This window comes from Schistocerca gregaria, chromosome 8 (assembly GCF_023897955.1).
Source record: "Schistocerca gregaria isolate iqSchGreg1 chromosome 8, iqSchGreg1.2, whole genome shotgun sequence".
NCBI lineage: Eukaryota > Metazoa > Arthropoda > Insecta > Orthoptera > Acrididae > Schistocerca > Schistocerca gregaria.
The window spans coordinates 74,001,699-74,027,190 of record NC_064927.1 but is presented as its reverse complement, the minus strand read 5'-3'; the positions used below and the strand labels follow the sequence as shown (position 1 = coordinate 74,027,190).

At 42.3% G+C, this 25,492-nt stretch overlaps 1 protein-coding gene across 2 annotated transcripts; it reads right to left on the bottom strand.

Annotated features, from left to right (window-relative positions):
* Positions 1–6,946: 6,946 nt before the first annotated feature.
* Positions 6,947–25,459, bottom strand: LOC126284152 (protein NipSnap). Of its 2 annotated transcripts, none has more exons than XM_049982873.1 (6): positions 25,379–25,459; positions 24,898–25,106; positions 24,533–24,715; positions 24,290–24,452; positions 23,944–24,211; positions 6,947–7,609 (listed from the first exon to the last, which is right to left on the bottom strand). In XM_049982873.1, the coding sequence occupies exons 2-6, from the start codon at positions 24,969–24,971 to the stop codon at positions 7,461–7,463; spliced, it is 837 nt and encodes a 278-aa protein (XP_049838830.1). In that variant the 5' UTR covers positions 24,972–25,106; positions 25,379–25,459; the 3' UTR covers positions 6,947–7,460. The 2 variants fall into 2 exon arrangements, with proteins under 2 accessions (XP_049838830.1, XP_049838829.1); XM_049982872.1 differs by having other exon boundaries at positions 24,898–25,086; positions 25,178–25,456.
* Between the last annotated feature and the right edge of the window lie 33 nt (positions 25,460–25,492).

Genomic DNA, 25,492 nt, shown 5'->3' with positions numbered 1-25,492 from the left:
AAGGTCCATGGTTCATGGGGGGGAAATATGGCATTAATGATATGAATATAATAGAGGGAAACATTCCACATGGGAAAAATATATCTAAAAACAAAGATGATGTGACTTACCAAATAAAAGCACTGGCAGGTTGATAGACACACAAACATACACACAAAATTCAAGCTTTCGCAACCAGCGTTTGCTTCTTCAGGAAAGAGGGAAGGAGAGGGAAAGATGAAAGGATGTGGGTTTTAAGGGAGAGGGTAAGGAGTCATTCCAATCCCGGGAGCAGAAAGACTTACCTTAGGGGCATTAAGATGTACATGCTCAACAATCCAGATGGTTTCATAAATAAGTGTGCTGTGTACACGGGAAGTAGTGGAGACATGGTGGGAAAAGGTAATGCTGAAAAGGTCGTTTTGCCTCTGGACCTGATGGGATACCAGTTCAATCTTACACAGAGTACGCCCCCCTTCTTGCAGCAGTGTACGGTAGGTCTCTAGAAGAGTGTAGCGTTTCAAAGGATTGGAAAAGGTCACAGGTCATCCCCGTTTTCAAGAAGATACACTGAATGGATGTGCAGAACTATAGACCAATATCTCTAACATCGATCAGTTGTAGAATTTTGGATCATGTATTATGTTTGAGTATAATGACTTTTCTGGAGACTAGAAATTTGCTTTGTAGGAATCAGCATGGGTTTCGAAAAAGACGATTGTGTAAACCCCAGCTCGCGCTATTCGTCCACGAGACTCGGAGGGCCATAGACACAGGTTCCCAGGTAGATGCTGTGTTTCTTGACTTCTGCAAGGCGTTCGATAAAGTTCCCCACAGTCGTTTAATAAACAAAGTAAGAGCATATGGACTATGAGACCAATTGTGTGATTGGATTGAAGAGTTGCTAGATAACAGAAAGCTTTTGCGGGTGATGCTGTGGTATATCGAGAGGTTGAAACAATGGAAAATTGTACTGAACTGTAGGAGGATCTGCAACAAATTGTCGCATGGTGCAGGGAATGGCAATTGAGTCTCAATGTACACAAGCATAATACGCTGCGAATACATAGAAAGGAAGATCCTTTATCATTTAGCTACAATATAGCAGGTCAGCAACTGGAAGCAGTTAATTCCATAAATTATCTGGGAGTAGGCATTAGGAGTGATTTAAAATGGAATGATCAAATAAAGTTGATCATCGGTAAAGCAGATGCCAGACAGAGATTCATTGGAAGAATACTAAGGAAATGGAATCCGAAAACAAAGGAAGTAGGTTATAGTACACTTGTTTGCCCACTGCTTGAATATTGCTCACCAGTGTGGGATCCGTACCAGATAGGGTTGGTAGAAGAGATAGAGAAGATCCAATGGAGAGCAGCGCATTCGTTACAGGATCATTTAGTAATTGTGAAGCGTTACCGAGATGATAGATAAACTCCAGTGGAAGACAATGCAGGAGAGACGTTCAGTGGCTCGGTACAGGCTTTTGTTAAAGTTTCGAGAACATATCTTCACCGAGGAGTCAAGCAATATATTGCTCCCTCCTACGTATATCTCACAAAGAGACCATGAGGATAAAATCAGAGAGATTAGAGCCCACACAGAGGCATACCGACAATCTTTCTTTCCACGAATAATACGAGACTGCAATAGAAGGGAGAACCGATAGAGGTACTCAAAGTACCCTCCGCCACACACCGTCAGGTGGCTTGCAGAGTATGGATGTAGATGTAGATGGAAGAAAAACTGCATGTTGGTCATCACATTTACTTGGACAATTATTGTAACAGTTTTCATTTAGCTACAACTCTGTTGAACCTAAAAACACTTTCCACAGGTACTCTGAAATTAAATAAAGAAATACACTCCCAAAGACATTGTATCGGCAAAACTTGGGAAAGGAGAGGCAATTGCATGGTATTCTAATGGAATTATGATTGGAAAATGGAAGGATCGGCGAGAGATTTCCCACATTTCCACAGAAAATCTAAATGTTATGGAGCAAGTGACAAATGTGCGCCAACAAATAGTCACAAAACCTTTGCCTATTATTAGGTACAATGCGTTTATGTCTGGGACTGATAAACAAGATCAGATATTATCATATTATTTACGTGAACAAAAAACTATCCGCTGGCCGAAAAAACTATTCTTCCATGTCATTGACATGCTAGTTTTCAATTCTCTTTATCTGTACAACAAATACTCGGGAAATACAATAATGTTGTAGGATTACAGAATGAACATTATAAAGGGTTTCCTTCACCAATGGACGTTCCACGAAATGTGAGCAAGAAACATCACAAACAAACACACTTGCAAAAGCGGAAAGCTACTGCATGGAAGAAGCAAGTTATGAGGAAGCGGTGTAAGAAGAGCACGGAACAAGGCAAGCACACTGACACACCACACAAGTGTGCGACCTGCCCAGACAAACCTGGATGCTGCTTGAACTGCTGTACAATTTCCCACAAGTAGCAAAAAAAGCGATAATATCGGGGAAATTCTGATTATCAAAGACAATTTCTTTTATTTCTTTTGACATTGCATGGTTTCTTTTTATGGTGTGAAAAGTTAGAACTTTTTTTCATGAGTACTCAGAAAATGAGGTTTTCTTTTGTGTTAAGTCCACTTATTTCTCATTGCGTTGTAAAGCGTTCACTTCAGTTTTTTTTGGGAAAGAATTTGTTGTGCTAAATTTGTTTTAATAGCACCGCAATTGAAGTGATAGGGGACACGAGAGGCCTCCACGAGAATTAAACTGAGGCAAGCTCCTTGGTTTTCCTTTGTAACACAACATTTGAAAACAGTTTAGCTTTTCTGGTTTTGCTTTGCTACACTCAATTTCAGTTTGTGTCTCATCCACAAATGATTTTGGTGCCATTAACACCCTTTACGTATGGTGGGAACTACATTTTCGTGAAAGATGATATGCCAATATTCTGCTACGGTAGTCATTGAAGGCTTCATGCATTGCTACATTGATAGCCAAACAAATCTTTCGGCATCCCTTTGTGACAGACCTATGCTTCATTTTATACTAATTATGCAGTGGGGTGTTTCTTTAGTGTGACTGTATACCATCGAGGCTTCCTCCCATTACGAACTATTATACTGCATACATATCTATCCAGGGTATGGTCAACTATTCTTTTAAACTTGAGCCACAGTTCCTTTGCATGGTCCTATTTATTTTGTTTCCTCACTGAGATATGACAGTACAGCTTTTCTATCTAGTTTACTGAACATACAAATATTTCTACTTGTTTTAGTTACCTTTTGTACTTTGATAATCATTGTTTCTGTGATCGCATCATGTTCCCCGATAGCAGTTTTGGTGTGGACAGCCTCAAACAGATCACGTCTATTTGTTGCCATTAGAGCTAATATATTCCATCACAAGTGGGTTTCTGATGTAAGTAGTTTACCAATTGGCTTCTCTTAATGTTTTATTTACGAAACTAATTTTCTCAATTGATTATGGGATGATTATAGCCTTCATTGATGATTACAGTATTATTTGGGAACTTCATATTAGCAGACTGTGTGTGTATTTCCTGAAGATTTTGGTTGTATCAGGAGGTGGATCTGGTAATCGGCAGATGGATCCAATTAAAATTTTGTGGCCTCCTGACACAGTCATTCCCAAAAAATCTCGCAAGCATTTTCAATTCCTATTTCAGCGATTCCGAGTTTCTTGTCTACGGCGACAAAACATCACTGATATTTTCCATTAGCCTATCCTTGCAATGTATGCCTTAATTTTTCCCAAAAATCTCACTGCTTCCAATTTCAGTTTTTTAACCAGCATTCTTTACTTAGTATCGTGAGTTTCGCTGCTTTTTGGGATCATTTCAAACTGGCAGTTCATAGTGACAAAGTCCTTGTGTGCACTTCGCACACAGTCACTTACTGGTGTAGGTGTGTGGGATGTGTAGTGCTCACTTGACTCATTTAGGGAGACCCTACAGTTTTCAACCCTATAGCACAAGTCCAAGAAGTTCCAGCCTAACTTATCATAGAACCTGTGATTCAATCTTTCCACTTAACTCACAAATAGGGCGCAAAATCTATTCTGGGGATAACACTACAATTTGTGAGCTCTGTTGAAATTCTGTGAGCAAGGCTGGTATTCTCAACCTTCTCTACCAGTGCGCGCAGATGAAAAGCACCATTTGTTTCAACGTGCGCCACAATTTGCTGTTGGTTACACCCTTTAGCCTCAATGAATGCTGGAATAGCCTCTTAAGAAAGTTGAATGAAGCCCACTCATATACACACACCGGGTGCACCTGATGGTCCTTCCTGGAGTTTCCCTAAAAAGGGTACCTTCATTCGTCACTTTGTTTGAACCACTGATAACTGACACCTATCCTATTGCGTTTGCCTTCCTTTTTTACACAGGATAAGCAAATATCTCAACAGCTCAAGTGAGTCCCTCTGGCTCAGCTTCATTTACAGACAAGCACCTCAAACTTGTTGGTTAGGAGAATTGGTGTAAGAACCTGAATTCCCATAGTCCCTATCTCTACTGTACAGGGCACTTACCCTACCACTGACGTGCCACTCACAGTCAAGTGGACTAGTAGTGATGGTCCCATTGGTTCCTGCAAAGGAGACAAGATCCATAGGAGAAGACAGTACTTGTGGTACATTTGATACGTCTGGTACATGATTCTCAGGAGCTCTCCCAACAAACCGATTCACAGTAGCTGCCACTCTTTCGGCAGCAGCAAGGATGATTTTCAGCTGCTTACGAATATCACCAACTCATTTTGCATTTGAGAACAGGATTCACAGTGAGGGCTTCATTGTTAACTGGTTTACTTTTTGTCTGTTGAGCTAAAAATACTACTCTTTTCCTTTAAGAACAGAGTCAATTAGTACACAAAATGAGATTACTGTTATGGCAACAGAAAATTCTATGGTAGAAAGTACTATTTTCCTAATATTTTTTGGAAGTTACAGTTGCTAACAAAAAAAGGATTAATTTACGACAATTATATACTGTCCTCCTGAAAAGGAAAATTAGATGTAATACGATATGTCACCTATAACATGTGATACAGTAACTGAATTACAAACTATGATTTGTTACAGAATTGCTTATACACACAACTATCTTATTTCTGAAAATAAGTTAATGTTGATTGATAATACACTGGAATTCATGGTGAAATATTGATAATAGCTGTAAATCTCAAATGCTGATTTGCTACAAAGTCTACGACACTTGCAACTGATGGAGAGGGAGAGGTGGGAGTGGGAACGCTTTTATAAATGTCAAAAATTTCAAAAAAGAACAGAATTTAAGTTTAGGTCAACAATTGACCTTATCAGTATGAATTTACTGTGGCACAGCATATGTTCGAAATTTCACAATATATTACAATACCTACGGGTATTGACACAATAAATAGAAGACAAAAGAAGTAATGCTAACACCAAAATATTTGAATCCTGAATTTCAAAGTGGCATGTGATCTTACAAAAAGGAAAGTTCAAAAGGAGAGACAGAAATGAACAAGCAAATCGCACATGGCGATTTCTGCACTGACGTGCTGAAGATGAACACTGCATTGTCAGTTTACCTCAATCAAAATTACAAAAACTGTGCAGCATCAACAAAGGAAGTCTTCTGCTTGGGGCAGCTAACAATGCAAAGCAGAGCATGAGGCAGAAACAAAGAGCCAAATAAAAATTGTCTGTGAAGCAAATAACGTGAACTTCATACAGGATTTGTCCCCCTTGCATGTACTGCCGACAACATTTAACTGGGTAAGCTCATACAAGATTCAAAGCTGATTTTTTTTTCCAGAGTAAACGTGATACTCGGGTATTCATTGCTTAGTTGGGTGGATTACTACTGTTACCTATGTTTTATAAAACATAATCGAACAATGGAAACTCCAGGTAGAAATGTCAGCAATGTAGGAAAAAAGACCAATTGCTACTCACTGTAAAGAACACACGATAAGTTGCAGACAGGCACAATTAGAAGACACTTACATACAGCTTTCATCAGTGTAAGAGAGAAACACACCATTCATACACACAAGCAAGCACACCTGATGCCAACTTCAGCATCTTGGGCTCAAATGCAACTATCATGTGGGAGGTGGCAGAGGAGGGGGGGGGGGGGGAGAGAGGGGGAGGGAGGGAGAGAGAGAGAGAGAGAGAGAGAGAGAGAGAGAGAGAGAGAGAGAGAGAGAGAGAGAGAGAGAGAGAGAGGGGGGTCGGGGAAACATTGGATGCATTGACAGAGGGTGGTAAATAAACAGGGTAGAGGAGGAGAATAGGGAGGAGATGATAGGAAGGAAACTCTTGGGCGCCGCAGGTTGAGCCCAGCCACAACCTCTTGACACTGCACCTTTTGGCATTCCAGTCCCTGCACACTCCACCACACAGTGTTCATCTCTCTCCCCAGCCATACACTACTATCCCTTCCCCTTCCCTGCCTTCTCCAGACTGGTGCTTGCATCCCACAGTGTAGTTGCATTCAGCCCAAGGTGCTGGAGTTGGCAGTCGTGTGTGCATGAGATGTGTTTGCTTGTGCATATGAATGGTGTATGTGACTCTTTTACAGGTGAAGACTGTGAGCAAAAGCTTTATGTAAGTGTATTAATTGTGCCCATCTGCAAGTTAATGTGTCTTCTTTATAGTAAGTACCAATGTGTCTTTTCCTACATTATTTTTATACAAAAATTCTCATTTGTCAAGAAAGGGGGGAGAAGATGAAAAGAGATTAACAAATGGTTTACATCTGATCCGAAGTTTCGCTGAAGCATTAAAAAAGGTTTATCTCCAGATAACTGACAACTGTCTTAATCCGAACTGAAATATCAGTATTATCTCTACTTGAAGCACAAGAAAAAGTTGGTTGCATAACTTAACAGACACCTTATCCGTCAGTTAACCATTAAAATATTATCACAATTTTTTCCATGAATAACTGCAATCGTGGCAATTTTCTGTTATTTTTAGTCTATAACTTTTATTTATAGAGCTATTTCAATTTCTTATTACATTTCATGGCAATATTTGTACAAACACACAATCTAAGAGGAAAGTAATTGTTTCAGCATGATACATGATGCCATAAAAATGTTAAATCCATTCTTTTATGACTATACATAAAGAATCAAAGATATTAAAATATAAGCATTTCAAAAAGTTAAAAGATGATAAGAAAGTACAAAGTAACAAGCTGGAAATTTTAAAACAGAGTCAAGAATTCCATGGAGAACACTGATCACTACATCACTTTGGTATGGATACATTTCACTGTTTCATTTACAAAACATATTTACATGGTAGGATACAACATGATCCATTTGTTTATCAGATTTAAAAACTGAAGCATCGATCTAAAAACCAACAATTCAAGTGCCACTTCCTACAAATGCAACTCGACTTTCCTTCTCGAAGTATGTGCCCACTCCGTACTCTCATTTCATACTACAGCTACCAAAAAGCATTGATTACTTTGTTGGAGAGAATTCTGTAGGCAGCAGAATTCTCGTATGCATGTCGCGAATGAGTGGCACAGTATATGCGACACACTCATCCCACCCAGGTGATCTCCAAGCGGCCTCTCTGGTTTCTTTGCGTGTCTGCAAGTCTTTGTAGCCTGAAAATATTAAAGAACATTTCTGTAGTGTTACACCACTAATAGTAAATAATACTTTATCAAAATTCCACTACTGTGAGCGAGAAGCACACTGTACAGTACAGCTTCAACTCTTTACATCATGAGTTGCAGTGTCTCAATTGCTCACTATGCTTGTGCCAAACTGCTCATCACCTTCAACTACACACGATATTCAGCGTGAAGCAATTAAAATAGTATGCTAGTGGAGGCTGCAAAATTCAAATGGATACAGGGACAACATCTAATGTTTCAACATAGTAATTTAGGAATAAACGAGATCATTTAACAAACATCAAAGCTGTCGAGTCACTGACACGTAAGAACGGAAGAGAACGAAAACTGCTAGCTTTTGGAGGAAGTCCTCTGACAAGCTACAGTACCAGCTGGACTTGAGTGCGGTCATATTGGGTGGGATGGGCAGAGAAAGAGCTGGGAAGCGGGATGAAAGGCCCGGATGGGTGCAAAAATTCTCTCTGCACACTATCACATTTTATGTTGTTATGATATAACTGGTGCAAAAAACAGCAAAATATTATCAAAATTTTAGACTTTTTGCTGTATAATGGTTTCACAATTAAAGTGGACTCCCACAACTTAAATTGCTGTACCATTTTTAGTGAAAATTATCCCCCCGCACAGTCTAGGGACACAAGTTCACATGCACCACCAGTCATAGGAGGTCAGTTCAAAAAATTCTGGAACACTCCCGCCAATGGTGTGTTGCAGTGAAATTAGGTTAGCATCCCTGCACACACCTGTGTTTAATGTGTAACTGCCAGAAGTTTCATTGTTGTACGTCCTTTACTTGCTGTTCAGCGGTGTATGGAGTAGAACATTGTTTCGCACAGTCTGCACATTTTGAGATGGCAGAGTTAGAGGAAGAACACATCTGCATTAAATTTTATGTGAAACTCGAGAAAACTTTTACAGACACACATCACATGATGCAGGAAGCCTACCATGATGAGTGCCTGAGCCATACTCTGCGTTATGAATGGTCCACACAAATAAAAAACAGCTCAACAGAAGTTAAAGATGACCCTTGCTCTGTTACCTACCAATGACGCTCGTGTCAGAAATGTCAACGAAATTATGTGTGCCAATCGAAGACTGACTGTCCAAGAGATTGCAGAAGAGAGTAACTTTTCAGTTGGATCATGTCACAAAGTCCTGACAAAGCAACATGGAATGCATCGTGTTCTCATCAAGTTCATCCTATGGCACATAAGATGAAACCACAAAGTGTATTAAGCATATGAGAATGGAATGGTCCTCAAGAGAATCATAACTGGTGATGAGACATGGGTCTACGGTTATGATATTGAGATCACAGTTCAATCTTAACAACGGGTCGAGACAGGTTCTCCAAGACAAAAAAAACCTCATCAGGTCAGGTCAAATGTCAAAGCCATGCTGATAGTTTTCTTTGACACTGAAGGATTCGTTCATCAGGGAAAAATTGTTAATCAGAGGTACTATTGGGATGTGTTGTGATGCCTGTGGGAAAATGTGAGAAGGAAACGGACTGAAACATGGCAAGACAATTCAATTCATAGCTCTTGCATCACAATCACGCACCCACACACTCATCCCACTGGTGCGTGACTATTGCACAAAAAACAAAATCATGGTGCTGCCTGCCTCATCCTCCGTACTCTCCAGACCTGGCCTCTGTGGACTTTTCAATTTCCAAAGTTGGAAACCCTATTGAAAGGATGAAGATTTACGATAGACAAGATAAAAGAAAATTCGAAGACTGTGCTTCACGCGATCCAGCAAGAGGCACGCCGACTGCTTCCAGGGTGGAAATGGCGTTGAGAGTGGTGTATCAATTGTGGAGGAGAGTGTATCGAAGGAGACTAAGCACAATAAGTAAAAGGAAAGTGTCGAAAAATATTGTGGGCAAAGTTACAGAATTTTTTGAGCAGACCTCGTACACGAAACAAGATCCCATCTATAATCCTGATGCTTTTCGAAATATTATTCTTCACGAGAAGGGAATTCTTTATCAACTTCTGCAGCAGAATGGCACACTACTACAATCAAATGAATACGAAGCTTTGGCTTGAGCCAGCAGATTTTAATTCACAGTACTAAGCAAGTGCACCAGCGATTTTAACACTAGAAAGACAGTACTAGTCAATCTGACCGGTGAGCATTGTTTAACATCTAATGAATAGCATATGTTTTAATTTATGGACCTTATTTTTCATAACTTTTAATGTACCTTTGTGGTTTATGATTCCTGTAAAAGACGAATGTCTATTACAAAAACTGATTAAGCATATTTACCACAGCCAGTCATTCTGACACTCTGGCTTAGTGTGTTTCATCGTTGTGATCTCCTTCCCTCTCTCTTTTTACATTTTTCCTAATTTAGTGGAAGAGTGGATGTACTTTACTCTGTTCTCTATCAATACACTGTTGTGCTCTGCAGAAATTTAGTGCTACTCCTCATTATTATGGTGTGCCAGTGTTTTCATTCAGATGAAGAATTACTGAATTATGTGAACAGTTTAACAGAAGGAGGTAGTGAAGGAGATGATGTTTTTGAATGTGATTAATTGGATGATGAAGATGACAAATACTATACCAGCCCCACGAAACAGAACAAGGCGAATCATCAGAATATGAATATCGAGAACCTTTTCGACGACATATGAATAACCCAGTGCTTATGCATTCAGTTCCAGTGGCAATACAAATTCCTACTCACAGCAGAAGGAAATATATTTAGGGTTGTCACAATGTTTTTGCAGACATCGCTGAAGACACCCCTCAATGAGACTAGTCCATGGAGAACTGCAACGGATGGAAAAATCCATCAATGAAAAGGGAGCCAAAGATGCCCAGTAGGAGGCAGGCCATTATAGGGTTAATAGCGATAGCATAGAGAACGATGGTCAGGATGGAATCCTGAGGCACACCATTTTTCTGATTAAAGGTGTGCGACAAGGCAGAACTGACATGTACCTTGAAAAATTAGGCCTTTTAAAAATTCCTGAAGGAAATGGAATATGCGGCCATGGAAGCTCCATGTGCAGAGAGAATCGAGGATACCAGTCCTCCAGCAGATACTGAAGGATATCTCTGAATCGAAGAATACAGCCACAGTCTGGTATTTCTGCAGAAAACTATTCATGACATGGGTTGACAAGGTAACGAGATGGTCAACCGCAGAAAGGCACATTTCAAATCCACACTGCACAATGTTGATTAAATTGTGAGACTCAAGCCACCATATCAGCTGGGCATGAATTGCACATTCCATCACCTTGAGAACACAGCTGGTGAGAGAAATGGGGCAATAACTTGAAGTAAGGTGTTTGTTCTTACTGGGCTTAGGTATGGATATGACAGTGGCTTCACGCCAACATCTGGGAAACAAGCCCTCTGCCCAGATGCAATTTTATTTATGAAGGGGAAAGTGCTTTCCCGCAAGACAGAGGTTCTGCAACATCTGAAGGTGAACATCATCTGGCCCTGGGGTGGAGGATTTGGATGAAGTGAGAGCATGATCCAGCTTCCTCAAAGTAAAGGCGGCATTGTACCACTCATGATTCTGAGAAGAAAAGGCTATTGCCGACCCTCCTCCACTTGTTTCTGAAGGAGGGACAGATTGATAGAGGGAGGAGCTAGAAATCCCAACAAAAAGGTGGCCTAAGGTGTTGGAGATAGCAATAGGGTCCACTACGACACCATCTGCTACTGTCAGGCCACAAATTGGGGAATGGATCAGGGTCCCACAGAGCTGTCGGAGGTTGGCCCACACAACGGAAGAGAGAGTGGAACTGCTGAAAGAACTAATAAACGAAATCCAGTTAGTTTCTTTTGCTATCCCGAAGAATGTGACGACACTGTGCACACAACTATTTTTAACGAATGCAGTTTTCTACCTTATGCGAGGAATGGACCATTCTGCATCAGTAAGAAAAACTGTTTGTAATATATTCTACCTGGTCATCACAACTGGAGAAATGTTGGGCGGCGAAGGGCGCCAGGGAGGATTAAAGCCTCCAGTCCGCTCTAGAAAGCTGCCATTTTGGAGTGCACGTAAAAGGGGTAGGAGTGAGCAAATTGATATCACATGGGAAATGGTTACTCGAGTAGGTGTCAGAGAGAACGGACCACTCAAGACGATTGGCAAGCTGGGCAGTGCAGAAGAATAGGTCAAAATGGGAATAAGAGTACATCGAGTTTGAAAGGAATGTGTGCTCCGGGGTTTAAGGCAGATGAGGTTAAATTGACTGAGAAGGTCAGTCAAGAGGGAACCTCTCTGACAGGTTCTGGGAGAACCACAAAGGGAATGGTGAACATTAAAGTCACTGAGCAGCAGACAAGTGAGGGAACTGCCCAATAAGCTGGAGGAAGTCTGCCCTGGCGGGAGGGGGGGGGGGGCAATTCTAAGAGCAGCCATAAGTCATCTTTGTTGGATCTAAGGCCGCCAATGTTCCAGTGGAGAAGAGTCATGACAAGGAAAGAGGAGGAGCAAAAAAAATGAAGGCATGTCACATCGGCGGAAGAGAGAAACGCAAGAACAATTAGGAATCCTGTATTGGTTGAACACTAAAAAAAAAGTACACAAATTTACTATGAAAGAATATTAAAAAGCAAGGAACATCCACATAATATCAGGAATCAGTCATTCTTAGACAACAACCTTAAGGCCATATGGAATGTAGTACAATGTGTAGTGTTGGTTGGTTGGTTTGTGGGATTGAAGGGACCAGACTACAAGGGCCATCGGTCCCTTTTTCCACGAACTTGAAACACCCACAAAGAATAAGAACAAACAATGGTGATGACAAGAGATGACACAGGACAAGAAAGACACAGACCAGAAAAAAAGGAATTAAAATCACACCGAGTGTGACAGTGGTTGGCCGACCAAAGGAAAAGCCAAAGGAAAGGAAAAGCCAACCACCAAGAAACGTACTAAAAACCCCAGTCTAAAATAGTAGGCCAAAGGCCAGATTCAACACAAAAGAAAAAGGACAAACACTTAGATCAAGCGATAAAACTCCCTGCACCAATAAAACTCTAAACTAAATCTGCCATTGCAACATCACCTGATAAAAGAGCAGGAAGCACATCAGGCAGCCCAAACGTCTGCCGGAGCGGAGTTATAAGCGGGCAGTCCAACAAGATGTGGACCACCGTCAAAACTGACACGCAGCGACATAAAGGTGGGTCCTCGCGGTGCAATAAATAGCTGTGTGTTATCCAGGTGTGGCCAATGCGCAGCCAGCAGAGGACAATAGAGTCCTTGTGAGAGACTCACAAGGAGGAGCGCCACACTCCGGTAGCCTCCTTGATGGCCCGAAGTTTGTTGAATGAAGGACAGGTGTGCCATTCTTCACCCCAGGTGTGAAGTACCCTCTGCTGCAAAACTGACCTTAGGTCACTCTCCGAAAGGCCAATATCCAAGGCTGGTGCACCAACAGCCTGTTTGGCCAGCATGTTAACACGTTCATTTCCCAGGATGCAGACATGACCCGGGGTCCACACGAAGATCACAGAGCAGCCGCAACGGGCAACAGTATGGAGGGACTCCTGATAGCCATCACCAGACGAGAGCGAGGGAAACACTGGTCGATAGCTCGTAAGCCACTCAGGAAGTCACTACAGACAACGAAGGACTCACCTGAGCAGGAGCGGATGTACTCTAGGGCATGAGAAATGGCGACCAGCTGGGCAAACACTGCAGCCATCCTGCAATTAGTGTTGTTCGTAATGATCCCCTAGAGTAAGAGCATAACCGACACGACCAGCAACCATCGAACCATCAGTACAGACGCCACAGCCTTGAAATGTGGCAAGGATTGAAAGAAAGCGGCGACGGGGGCCTCAGGAAGGACTGAGTCCTTAGAACCTGTGCCAAATCAAGCCGAAGGCATGGGCGGGGCACACACCATGTGGGTATACGCAGAGGGGCGCGGAAAAGAGGTGGAAGAGGGAAACCTCAAACCCAGAGAGAAGAGTTCTGACGCAAACCGTGATCATACACCCTGACCAGGACGGCCGTTCCGGAAGATGGACGCCTGACTGAGGGAACAGATAACTGGAATGCCTGGACAAGCTACAAATGTGTGTAGCATAAGCAGCCAGTAATCGTTGGCGCCGGAACCGCAATGGAGGGACAACTGCCTCCACAAGTATGCTGTTGACAGGGCTTGTCCGGAAAGCTCCAGTGGTTAGTTGCATCCGGCTGTGAAAGATGGGTCAAGCAACTCCAATGTGGAAGGTAATGCCGAACTGTTAGCCAGGCTCCCATAACCTAGACAGGACTGAATTAACGCCTGGTACAGCCATAGAAGGGTAGGCCGATTGGCACCCCAGCTGGTGTGACTCAAGCAACGAAGAGTGTTAAGATGCCGCCAGCTCGTCTGTTTAAGCTGCCAAATATGAGGGAGCCAAGTCAACCGGGTATCAAAAACCAATCCCTAAAACCACAGCAAGAGGTTTGCCGTCAAGATAAAGCCGTGGCTCAGGGTGAAAAGTGTGTCGCCGGCAGAAATGCCTAACGCAGGTCTTTGCAGCTGAAAACTGGAAGCCACAAACTAAAGCCCAAGACTGCACCTTGTGGATAGTGCCCTGCCGTTAAGCAGCTGCAACACCAGTGGAGCTAAAGTATAGGCAGAAGTCGTCAGCATACGAGGTTACTGAGACAGACATTTCCACCACCACAGCGAGCCCATTAATTGCAATTAAAAAGAGGCAGACACTTAAGACAGATCCTTGCGGTACCCCATTCTCCTGAACTTGGTAGGAACTATGGGAGGCTGCAACAAGCACGCGGAAGGGACGAAGCGACAGAAATTTTTATATGAAAATCAGGACTGGACCCCAACCATAAAAAGGATGTGATGTCTCCATGTCGTATCGTATGCCTTCCGCATGTCAAAAAGGATGGCGACCAGATGCTGACGGCGGGCAAAGGCCATACGGATGGGAGTCTCCAGGCACACCAGATTATCGGTGGCAGAGGGGGGCCTCATGGAACCCACCCTGAGACAGAGCCAGAAGGCCCCTGAGAATCAAGTAGCAAACTCAACCTCCGGCTCACCATGCGTTCGAGCAACTTGCAAAGAATGTTGGTGAGGCTAATTGGACAGTAGCTGTCCACCTTCAGTGGGTTCTTGCCAGGTTTCAAAACGGGGAGTATGATGCTTTCCCGCCATTGTGACGGGAACTCACCCTCAACCCAGATACGGTTGAAAAGGTCTAGGGGGTGTCGCTGGCAGTCCACCGAGAGGTGTTTGAACATCTGACAGTGGATGCAATCTGGCCTGGAAGCCATATCAGGGCAAGTGGCTAGGGCACTTTGGAATTCCCATTCATTGAACAGAGCATTGTACGATTCAGGGTGCCACGTGTAAAATGAAAGGCTCCGATGTTCCAACTGCTCTTTCAGGGAGCGGAAGGTCAGTGGGTAATTCGCAAAAGCGGAACTCTGTGCAAAATGCTCTGCTAAGCGGTTTCCAATTGTGTCGGAGTCAGTACAGATTGCTCCATTCAGTGAAAGTGCAGGTACGCTGACGGGGGTCCGATAGCTATAGAGTTGCCTAATCTTGGCCCAAACCTACGATGGAGAGGTACGGAGGCCAATGTTGGAGACATATCTTTCCCAGCACTCCTGCATGCATTGGCAAATGAGGCAGTGAGCTTGTGCACACAGCTGTTTACAGGCAATGAGGTGTGCCAATGAAGGATGCCGTTTGCGATGCTGGAGTGCTCGCCTGCGATCTATAATCGCCTCTGCGATCTCGGGCGGCCACCAAGGCACAGTCCTCTACTCAGCAGACCCAGAAGAACAGGAAATGGCAGCTTCTGCGGCAGTAATGATGCCGGTGGTGACCAAGTGAATGACCGCATCAATGGCATCATTGGAAAGAGGCTCAATAGTGGCAATGGAGGTGAACAAGTCCCAGTCAGTCTTATTCAAAGCCCATCGGCTGGGGCGCCCAGAAGAGTGATGCTGTGGTAGTGACAGAAAGATCAGAAAGTGGTCACTACCGCACGTCATACACACTCCATTGGACAGATGGTAATAGGCTAGGGCTGCAGATCGAAAGGTCGATGGCTGAGTAAGTGCCATGTGCCACACAGAAATGTGTGGAAGGGCACCAGTATTTAATAGAGAAAGGCCGAGCTGTACCAATGCTTGCTCAATGATGCTGCTTCGGCCTGTTGCCACTGATCCACCCCACAGAGGATTATGGGCGTTGAAATCGCCCAAGGACAGAAAAGGTGGCGGCAATTGGGCTATCAGTGCAGCCAGGACATGATGCAGGACATTACCATCCGGTGGAAAATAGAGACTGCAGACAGTAACAGCCTGAGGCGTCCACACCCGAACAGTGATAGCCTCTAAAGTTGTTTGTAGAGGGACAAACTTGCTGCAAAGAGAGTGAAGTACATAGATGCAGACACCACCAGATACTCTCTCATAAGCTGCCCGGTCCTTATAACATCCCCAATAGCCACGGAGGGTGGAGGGTTCGCACGGCTGAGGAAAGGGTGAAGTCTGAGAAGCTGTCAGAGCTCAGCAAGATGGTGGAAAAAAACCGATGCAGTTCCACTGGAGGATGACACTGTCCATGGCCGAGAAAGGCATGAGGGGACCGAGGAGGCAGATTACACCGCTAGGTCACCTGCTGCCACTGACTGAGTACCAATGAGAGAGAGATGCATCATGTCAGAGGGACCGGCGAGATCTAGGTCCTCAGCGGATGCCAGAATCTCCACCGCATCCTCAGACGCAGAGCTTGTAGGTAGTGGTGCAGTGGGTGCCACCACAATTTCCTTGGCCTTAGGGGTCTTCGATTTCAATTTCTCATGCTGTTCCTTTGGTTGCCCTTGCTGGGAGGGCTTCTTTTATTGAAGAGGACCATGACCGCCCCACGACCAGCTACCTGGGGCTTCTTCAGCAGGTGTCTGGTTTGCCACTGGTAGGAACCTGGGAAGGGAGTGACCCAAGGGAGCCTCTCCTAGCGAGAGAAGCCGAAGAAGACTTATGCCTCTCCAGCTTAGAAGTGGGGACTGGTGTCTCCGATGGTTGGGGGGATGCTTCTCCCGAGATAGGTGGTGCGGCAGCAACAAGGAGGGAAGTGCCCCCCACCATCAATGGGGTAGGTGTGGTCCTTTGGCTCTGACAACTGACTGTAAGTGGTGCAACAGATGGAGCTGTAACAGAAGTGACAGTGGCAGCATTAGATGACGTCATGCACACGGGATGAAGCCGTTCAAATTACCCTTTAGCCTCAGTGTAGGTCAGTCAGTCCAGGGTATTGTATTCCATTGTTTTTCGTTCCTTATGTAGAATCTTACAGTCCGGCGAGCAAGGGGGATCGTGCTCTCCACAGTTGACACAGATGGGAGGCGAGGCACAGAGTATTGGGATGGGATGGATGACCACAATCATGACATATGAGGCTGGAAGCAAAGTGGGAAGACATATGGCCAATCTTCCAACACTTGAAGCACCGCATGTGGGGAGGTATATATGGCTTGACATCACAGTGGTAGACCATTATCTTCACCTTCTCGAGTAATGTGTCACCCTCTAAGGCACTGGTGGCAACCTGATGATCCCTCGGACCCTGGTGGACACGCCAGATGAAATGGACACCTCGTCACTAAGTTGACGTGTAAAAGATCCCTGTGGAAGATATTGCCCTGGACCATATTTAAGCTTTTATGGGGCGTGATAGTAACAGAAACATCCCCCAGTTTCTTACAAGTGAGTAATGCCCGTGACTGGGCAGAGGACGCTGTTTTTATGAAGACTGACCTGGACTGCATTTTTGCCAAGCCAAGCCCCAAACTTGTCCTCTAAATGCTCTATGAAGAACTGAGGCTTCATGGACACAAAGGATTTCCCATCACCTCTTGTACAGACTAGATATGGGGCAAATACATCTTGCTGTCATACATAGTCTTTCGTTCCTCCCATGGTGTGGCCAGGGAGGGGAACGATTTGGGGTCATACATGTTTGCATTAAAGTGAGCCCTTGAATGCTTCGAGACTGCTGGTGGTTGGCCACCAGCAAGAGAAGATGTGCCATGCTTCGTTGCGTGTCATCCATCCTGATGCCACCTACTACGACCAAGGACCCTTCCCACCGGGGCCACAGCAAGGGGCACCTGGCAGTATGGCCTTTGCTAGGAATCCCAATGCCCCAGGGAGATAGTCATACACCTTGGCATATGTGGTGAGTTAATGGTGCAAGCACCAGTAGAACAATCCATGTGTTGTCAGGGAGCTACAACCAACAGGTTACATGGCGGCCCCACCACAACGGACTGCTACCGTGCTGGATATTAGGTGGCACGTGGTCCGTGGTCGTCGTCAGCGCAAAAAGAGACACTGCTGAGTGCATGGCGGAAATCACACCCAGGAATGAATCCTCGCCCAAGAGACGGAGAGTGAGCGGGACTGCAATGCAAAGACAAATAAGCTGGCTAAAGGTCTCAATGTACAATGGACACAATGCACCAAGTAAGGCGCCCTTCCCAATTGGCTCGCTCTTTGGAATATTTTTGAAATATGGTGGTCAAACCCAAGAGGGGACCATCACATAAGGACCGAAACATTTGAAACTCCTTTTAGCCACCCCCTTACGACACACTGGAATACCGCGGGCCTATTCTTACCACCGAATCTGCAGGGGGTAATGTGTAGTGTAGTGTATGTGACAGGATAACAACCCACAGAACATAACATCACCAATGAACTGAAGGGAAGGGCTATATATGATGAGTCACAAGTATCAAATGTACTAAAAATCATTTCTAAAAGATAGTAGAAAGCATAGGGACAAACAGGTCAAGATAAAAATCCCAGCAGTATGTTGGGGGGAGGGGGGGGGGGGGGGGGACACCTAAAATTTAATCATATGAAGGTACCAACAACCTCTCCTCCTGAAATTAAGAAAATAAAAGGTTATCTTTTGATGGTGTTTGCAGTAGAGTACTACAGATTGTTCCCATATAATAAGAGAAGTCTTAGCTGAAATATGTAATGCATCACTAACTCAAACCATTTTTACAGAGAGACTGAAGTATGCCATTGTGAAAGCCCCCTGAGGAAGGTGATAGAGATGTCAATAACTAGCATCCTGTTTCACTGCTGTCATTTTACAAAATATTTGTGAAGGTGACATTCTAGAACAGTGCCCCACATTAGCAACAGTAATATCCTCAGAAAAACACAGTTCGGGTTTCAGAAGGAATTGTCTAATGAGAATGCCATTTACATATTCAACCACCAGATTTCACATGCATTAAAAATAAAATAGTACTGGTTGGTATTTTATTTATGTTACTTATGTAACGCATCTGACTTTGTGAATAAAAATATTCTTCCCAATAAATTGAAGTTTTATGGAATTGGTGGTATAGTTAGCCAAAGTACAATGGCATATACACCCAAAAGAATGTAGAAAGTTGTGCTTGGTAATCCAACCAAGGTACTGTAGTATGGGTACATAATTCAGACTGGAAGAAATCACATATAGGGTTCCCCAAGGCTAATCTTAGATCCACCATTGTTCCACACATAAGTAAACAATCTTCAGTCTAATATACAATAAACAGAATTAGCTCTTTTTGCAAATGACAATGATGTAATCCATCCAAGCATGCATACAGAATCAGAAGAAATGGTAAAGAAAGTTCTTGAAAGTATCATTAACTGGTTGTCTATGAATGGTCTCACCCTAAATTTTAAAAATGACAACATATTCAGTGCTGTGCAGATATGTGGCAAAACAAAGGATAAAGTGAAAGACAAAGAAACCAGTTGGTGAAATGATAGAGTAAAAGAAGCAATTATAAAATGGAATATGGCAAAAGAAAACACGGAGTTTGAAAAAAAGAAATCAGAACCAGAGGTTTGTACCAAAAGATGAATACAAGGTGACAACACTGGAGAAGGAATACAGACAAAAGAAACTCCAAGCAAAGTGAATCGTGAAAGAAGAAAAGTAGGAGATTTGGGGAATATTCACCCAGAAACTAGAGCAAGATAGCAAAGGGAACCAAAAACTGCTATATGGGTTATTGAAATGTAGAAGATCAGATGGAGAAGACATAAAAGTGATTGAAACAGAGGATGGGATATTATCAGGGACATGGAAGGTATCAGAGAAGAGATTAACAATTATTTTGAAATATTACTGAATGGGGAAGGTGCACAAGAAAGTGACACCGAAGTCATTGAATCAGATGAAGAGCAGGATACAATCTCTTTGATAGAAACAGAGATTTCTCTGAAACAGATGAAAAGTGGGAAGGCAGCTGGAATAGAAGAGTTGACAATGGACACGGTTAAAGCCGCAGGAATCCATGGAATACAATGGTTACACCATGTGCTGGGGGTGGTATGGAAAGGAAACAAAGTGCTGGATGAATGGAAAAAAGGAATTATAATACCATTGTTCAAGAAAGGTAGTAGAAAGAAATGCACCAACTACCGAGGAATCTCACTGTTATCACACGGCCTTAAGATAATGGAGGTCACAGAAAAAAAGATTGCAGAAAATTCCAGAACACCAATTAGAGGAACAACAGCATGGGTTCAGAACTAATAGGGGAACAATAGATCTCATTTTCTCCCTCCGTCAGTTAATGAAGAAATATTGTGAAAAAGGAAAGGACTTGATAGTAGTATTCATGGATTTACAAAAAAAAGCATATGACAGTGTACCACGAGATAAAATATGGGAATGCTTGAGAAAACAATGTTCCTGATCCATTAACTAAAAAAGTCCAGATGCTGTACAATGATTGTGAGAGCAGTGTACAAGTAGGAGGTGGAAGATCAAAATGATTTAAGACAAAGAGAGGTGTTCAGATGGCAGTTCACTTTCCCCTTTACTCATCATTACACTTATGGACACAATCATGAAAGAAATCAAGGAAGAAGAAAATGAAGATCTCAAAGATTTTGTTTTAGCTGATGACACTGCCATTTGAGGAGAGACGGAAATGGAGGTTCGGAGGAGACTAGATTACTGGAACACAAAAATTAAAACATTCCAGTTAACTGTGAGTAGGAACAAGACAGTGGCAATGAAGATGAGCAGGACACCCACACCCTGTCGCATCATACCGGAGGGGGAGAAGGCTGAATGTGTGGAAAGCTTCAATTATCTGGGTAGCATCATACCACGCGATGGAAGTTCCAAACTAGAAGTCTTAAACAGAATAACAAAAGGATCTAGCTTCTTCCATAAAGTACGAAATCTAATCTGGGACAAGGAAGTCCCTCAAAGAGCCAGACAGACCATGTATAAAACTTATCTCCTGCCAATTATGATGTATAGTCTAGAGCAGGGGTCTCCAAACTTCTTAGTCCGCGGGACACATTGACTCCTCCACGAAGTCATAAGGGCCATGGTCTACCTAGTGGGATTAAAGCACCCTATCACTCCATGATCACCGTATGTAAGGCTAAAGGAAAGATGAAATCGCAAAAATCTAAGGTTGTGGGAATAGCTAGCACTGAAACGAACTACGATTTTTATTTAATTACATAAATTTGATTGGTGGACGTACCTGACCAAAATTCTAGCGTATTTTATTCTGGCGAATTTCACCGACAAAAAAGTTATGTCACTGCACATTCTTCACAAAAGTGTCCTGCAAAGTTAACAAAACCTCAAAATCATTGTTAGCAACACTATTACTGCAAGATGAAGAGGTAGAGAATGTCAACACATTGTTATTTCAAGCGGTGCAACAATAAGTTTAGTTATGTAGTCCTGTAGCGAGTAGCAGCGCCAGAGCATATATTTGATAGTCCTGTTGCGTGATTATGTCCGATAATGTCGCGGTTTATTGGTCACGATAGGCATAGAAGCTCAATTGTTGGCAGAGTAGGTACCACCTCAAATATTTGGCGGGCTAGATACCGACCAGATACCGATTTCGGCCTACGGGCCGTAGTTTGGAGACCCCTGGTCTAAAGGCCTATGTCACAAATAAGAGAGTCAAATACAAGCATGTAAAATGCAGTTCCTCGGGTCAACTCTACAAAAAATTAGGAGAGGCAGAGTCAGGGATAATTATGTAGGGAGAGACCTGTAGGTCACACTGACTACATAGGAGAGAACGAGTGCTTTGAGATTGAAGTGGTTTAGTCATTTGAAGCGAATGCACCCGATTTGAACTCCATGCCAGTACCTGGAGATGGAGGTACCAGGAAGAAGGCCAATTGGGTGGCCCAGAAAGAGATGGAAAGATCAGGTTAAGGAAAGTCTCATGAGGAGAGGATTAATATGGGACATAGTGGAGAGGAGAAAGCTATACCAGGACAGAAACCGATAGAAGCATATCGTTCACAATGTTCCTATCCAGCTCGCTGATGATGAAACATATTCAGTTCTTCATGTCCAATTATAAGTGTGGCACACGTTGAGGAAATAATAAATAGGGTGGGAACTTCAAAATTCTTAGGTGTCCATATTGATGAGAAGAATTTGAAACTCATAAAACAACTTACTAAACCATATTTGTACTCAGAATCATTGCAAATCTGGGGGGGGGGAGTAAGGAGAAACCAATAATTTCATACGGAATAATGTTCAGGGTAAAACCATTTTTAAGAAAGTAAGTCTTCATTACACTGTGCAAAAATGTGCTGTAAGAATAATATATACTGCTCACCTGCAATAATTTTGTAGACATTTATTTAAGAAATTGGGCATTCTGACTACTGCTTCGCAGTATATTTAATCCCTCATAAAATTTGTTGTAAATAATGCACTACAGTTCAAAAGGAACAATGATGTACATAATTACAATACCAGAAGGAAAAATTACATTTGTTACTCCAGACTAAGGTTGTCTTTAGCTCAAAAAGGAGTGCACAATGCTGAAACAAAAATTATTGATCATTTACCAAGCGATATAAAAGTCTGACAGACAGCAAAATAAAAAACTGAAAACAAACTGACACAGTTTCTCCTTGACAACTCCTATTTCGCTGAAGAATTTCTATGACTAAAGTGTAAAAGGTGGCAAGTAGGAATTACTAACTCACATTTTTATATCATCATCTCCTCTTCCTCCTCCCCCCCCCCCTCCCCCCTGCACATCATTATGATCCAATATGTAAAATATTCCTCGGAACAGGTAATGTTAGTTTAAAAATTGTATTTGCTGATGACAAAAGCATACAAATCAAGACTCAAATGGCAGCCAAAGAAATCTACATGTGGTTCACACCTAACAGTGAGTCAATCTCACAGACATATTTAGCAATTTCAAACCAACAATAATTAGCTCTTTGCATCAAAGCAGATGTTAATGTCATAGACTAAATGAAAAACATTGCATAAAATTTCTTGGGATCTAGTTGGACAAGCAAAAATGGAGTCAAAGCATATACAACTTAATCAAGAAGCTCAGTACAGTGTGTTATGCACTTAGAAGCTTCTCCTAAAGATGAAAGTACTGGCTTATTCTGCAATTTATGCTCCCTGTTTTATGGAATTATGTTCTAGGGCAGTGTACCTAAAGTGAATAGTGACTGTGCGTGTTGATCAGAAGTGATAGTAGTAGTGCATAAAGTAGATACCTAAACACCTTGCATACGTCTTTTTAAGGATCTTTGAATTCATACACTCACGGCTTATTTTTCCCCTCATGATAGAAATCAGTTTAAACTGAATTGTGATATACAGTCACAATACAAGGCTCAACAACAATTTTGCCTGTTCAGAAGAGTAATTTACTCTTATTCAACAAGCTGCCAGTCAACTAAACAGTAAATAGGGAATCTCTATCACTTCAAAAGAAAATTAAAAATCTCTCATTCGCCACTCTGTCTACAAGTTATCTGCATATCTAGGTTGTGGGATTGAAATTTTATCTTAGCTACATGGCAAATAGCAGTGTTCTTTGTAAATATGCATGACAAGTAGTAATGTGCTGTAAACAAAACTCAGTACTTAAAGATGAAGGTACATATTTATCAAAGTAAATATAGAATGCAATACCAATCATGAACTAACTCTTAAGCATAGTCTACACGTCAACCAGTCAGCCTGACTTCAGTGTTCATAGTTTCCCCTAGCTGCCAAGGTGAATTCTGGAATGGTTTCTTTGATAAGGGTGTCTTTCACTTTCTGTCATGTCTTCAACCTTCCTGTCATGTCTTCAACAAGTACTATCCTACTTTGTTGATGTTTTATGTTTATATAATTTCCGTAATGTACCTGTCATGCCATATAATGTGCCAAATGGCACAAGGACAAATAAATAAATTTAGCATACTATGTATACATATGTAGCAAACAAATACATACACCAAAAATGATGTACATTGTACAGTCTTCCAATCTGTGAGAAAAAGCCTGCAAAGGGCTCATCATTGTTCCTGCGATAATTTATTGCTCTGGCCCAGTTGTTTCCCCACTCAATCATGGTACCTGGCTTCAGTCTGTAACTTCTAATCTCATAAAGATTTGGCCCATTTCGTGGACGGACTGGTGGCCAGTAACTAAACGCCAGGACATATTGCAAGTGCCGTGATCGTAGCATCTTCCCTCTTTCCTTCTGCAGCCGCACAAATTCCTGAAATAACAAAGTTAGTAATGTTACACTGGAAACTGACTTTTAAAGGCACACAAACACTAATAATATGATACATACCGGATCTTGTAATAGTTCTTTCCTGGCTTTGTCTATACTTGTAAATCCTCCAGTGTATCGCCAAAGATGTAAAGCTTGATCCAAATCACCTACAGTAACTGTCCAACTGCCTACTAGTTCACAGGACAAATTTCTTGACTGTATTAAATCAACATTTTCCTTGCTGAAATAAATATTTAACGATCATACATGTTTGTCAAATTAAACGTATTGTGTGCATGAAATTATAGGCCCTATACTTACTAGTTCTTTAGATAGCTGTCAACGGAATCTGGCCTCATGTTATGCGTCTGGAGTTCATAAATAACTTCCTTATCTGACAATAACCTCGAATGAGATTCTTTTGTTGGTTCGATTTTTCGTACCAGTAATTTGCTGAACCAACTTTCATTGCTGTCCTGATGTGTTCCGCTCGTTGATATAAGCCTGTCAATTCAGACAATTATCAGCAGTACCCGAAGACTCAAATACCTTTGACCTTGTTCCTGTACGGAGGTCTGCGAGATTACATTTACAAACAAGGAACAATTGAACTGGACACAGAGGTGCTCTGTATTGTATATAAAATTCTGTGAGCACGCGCACTTGGCGCAATTTAGTTGTGTTACCTTGATGTAAGCGGCGTTATTTGCGTCCCTTTAAGAGAGGATAAACTTCTCACTTTGGCTAACGCCGCGGCCATGATTGCTCAGTCTAAGTACCCACAAGCAAAATTTGAGTGGCTGAAGTACCAATAACTTTGTCACGCAGAACTGATGTGGCGCACAGGAATTACAATGTCGTTATCTGATTTAGGGCTGCAAAGGAAAGGTCGTTCCTAGAAATTAAATTTGATTCTGTTAGTTCCAATTGTACAAAAAGAAAAAAAAAGAGAACGCGTATGGGTACCTCTGCTGTTATGTTCCGACTTTTATAAATACTTCAATCATACAGTACAAAACTGAAAACGTATAAGTCATTACTCATAAGTATAATTTGAAGGATGATTTAAAATTATTTCTCAAGAATTAATTCATATGCAAGAGGGTACAAAATTGTTCCAGACTAGATTTCAATACATAGATTTCAATAAAGTAAATATAGCGCTACATCTTCTTATAGCCAGATGAAATTTAGCTGGTTTTAACAGTAAATTATAGCGCAGCTATTGTAGCCTTCGATACACTCGCAGAGATAGTACATGATTATGCACTTTGATATTAT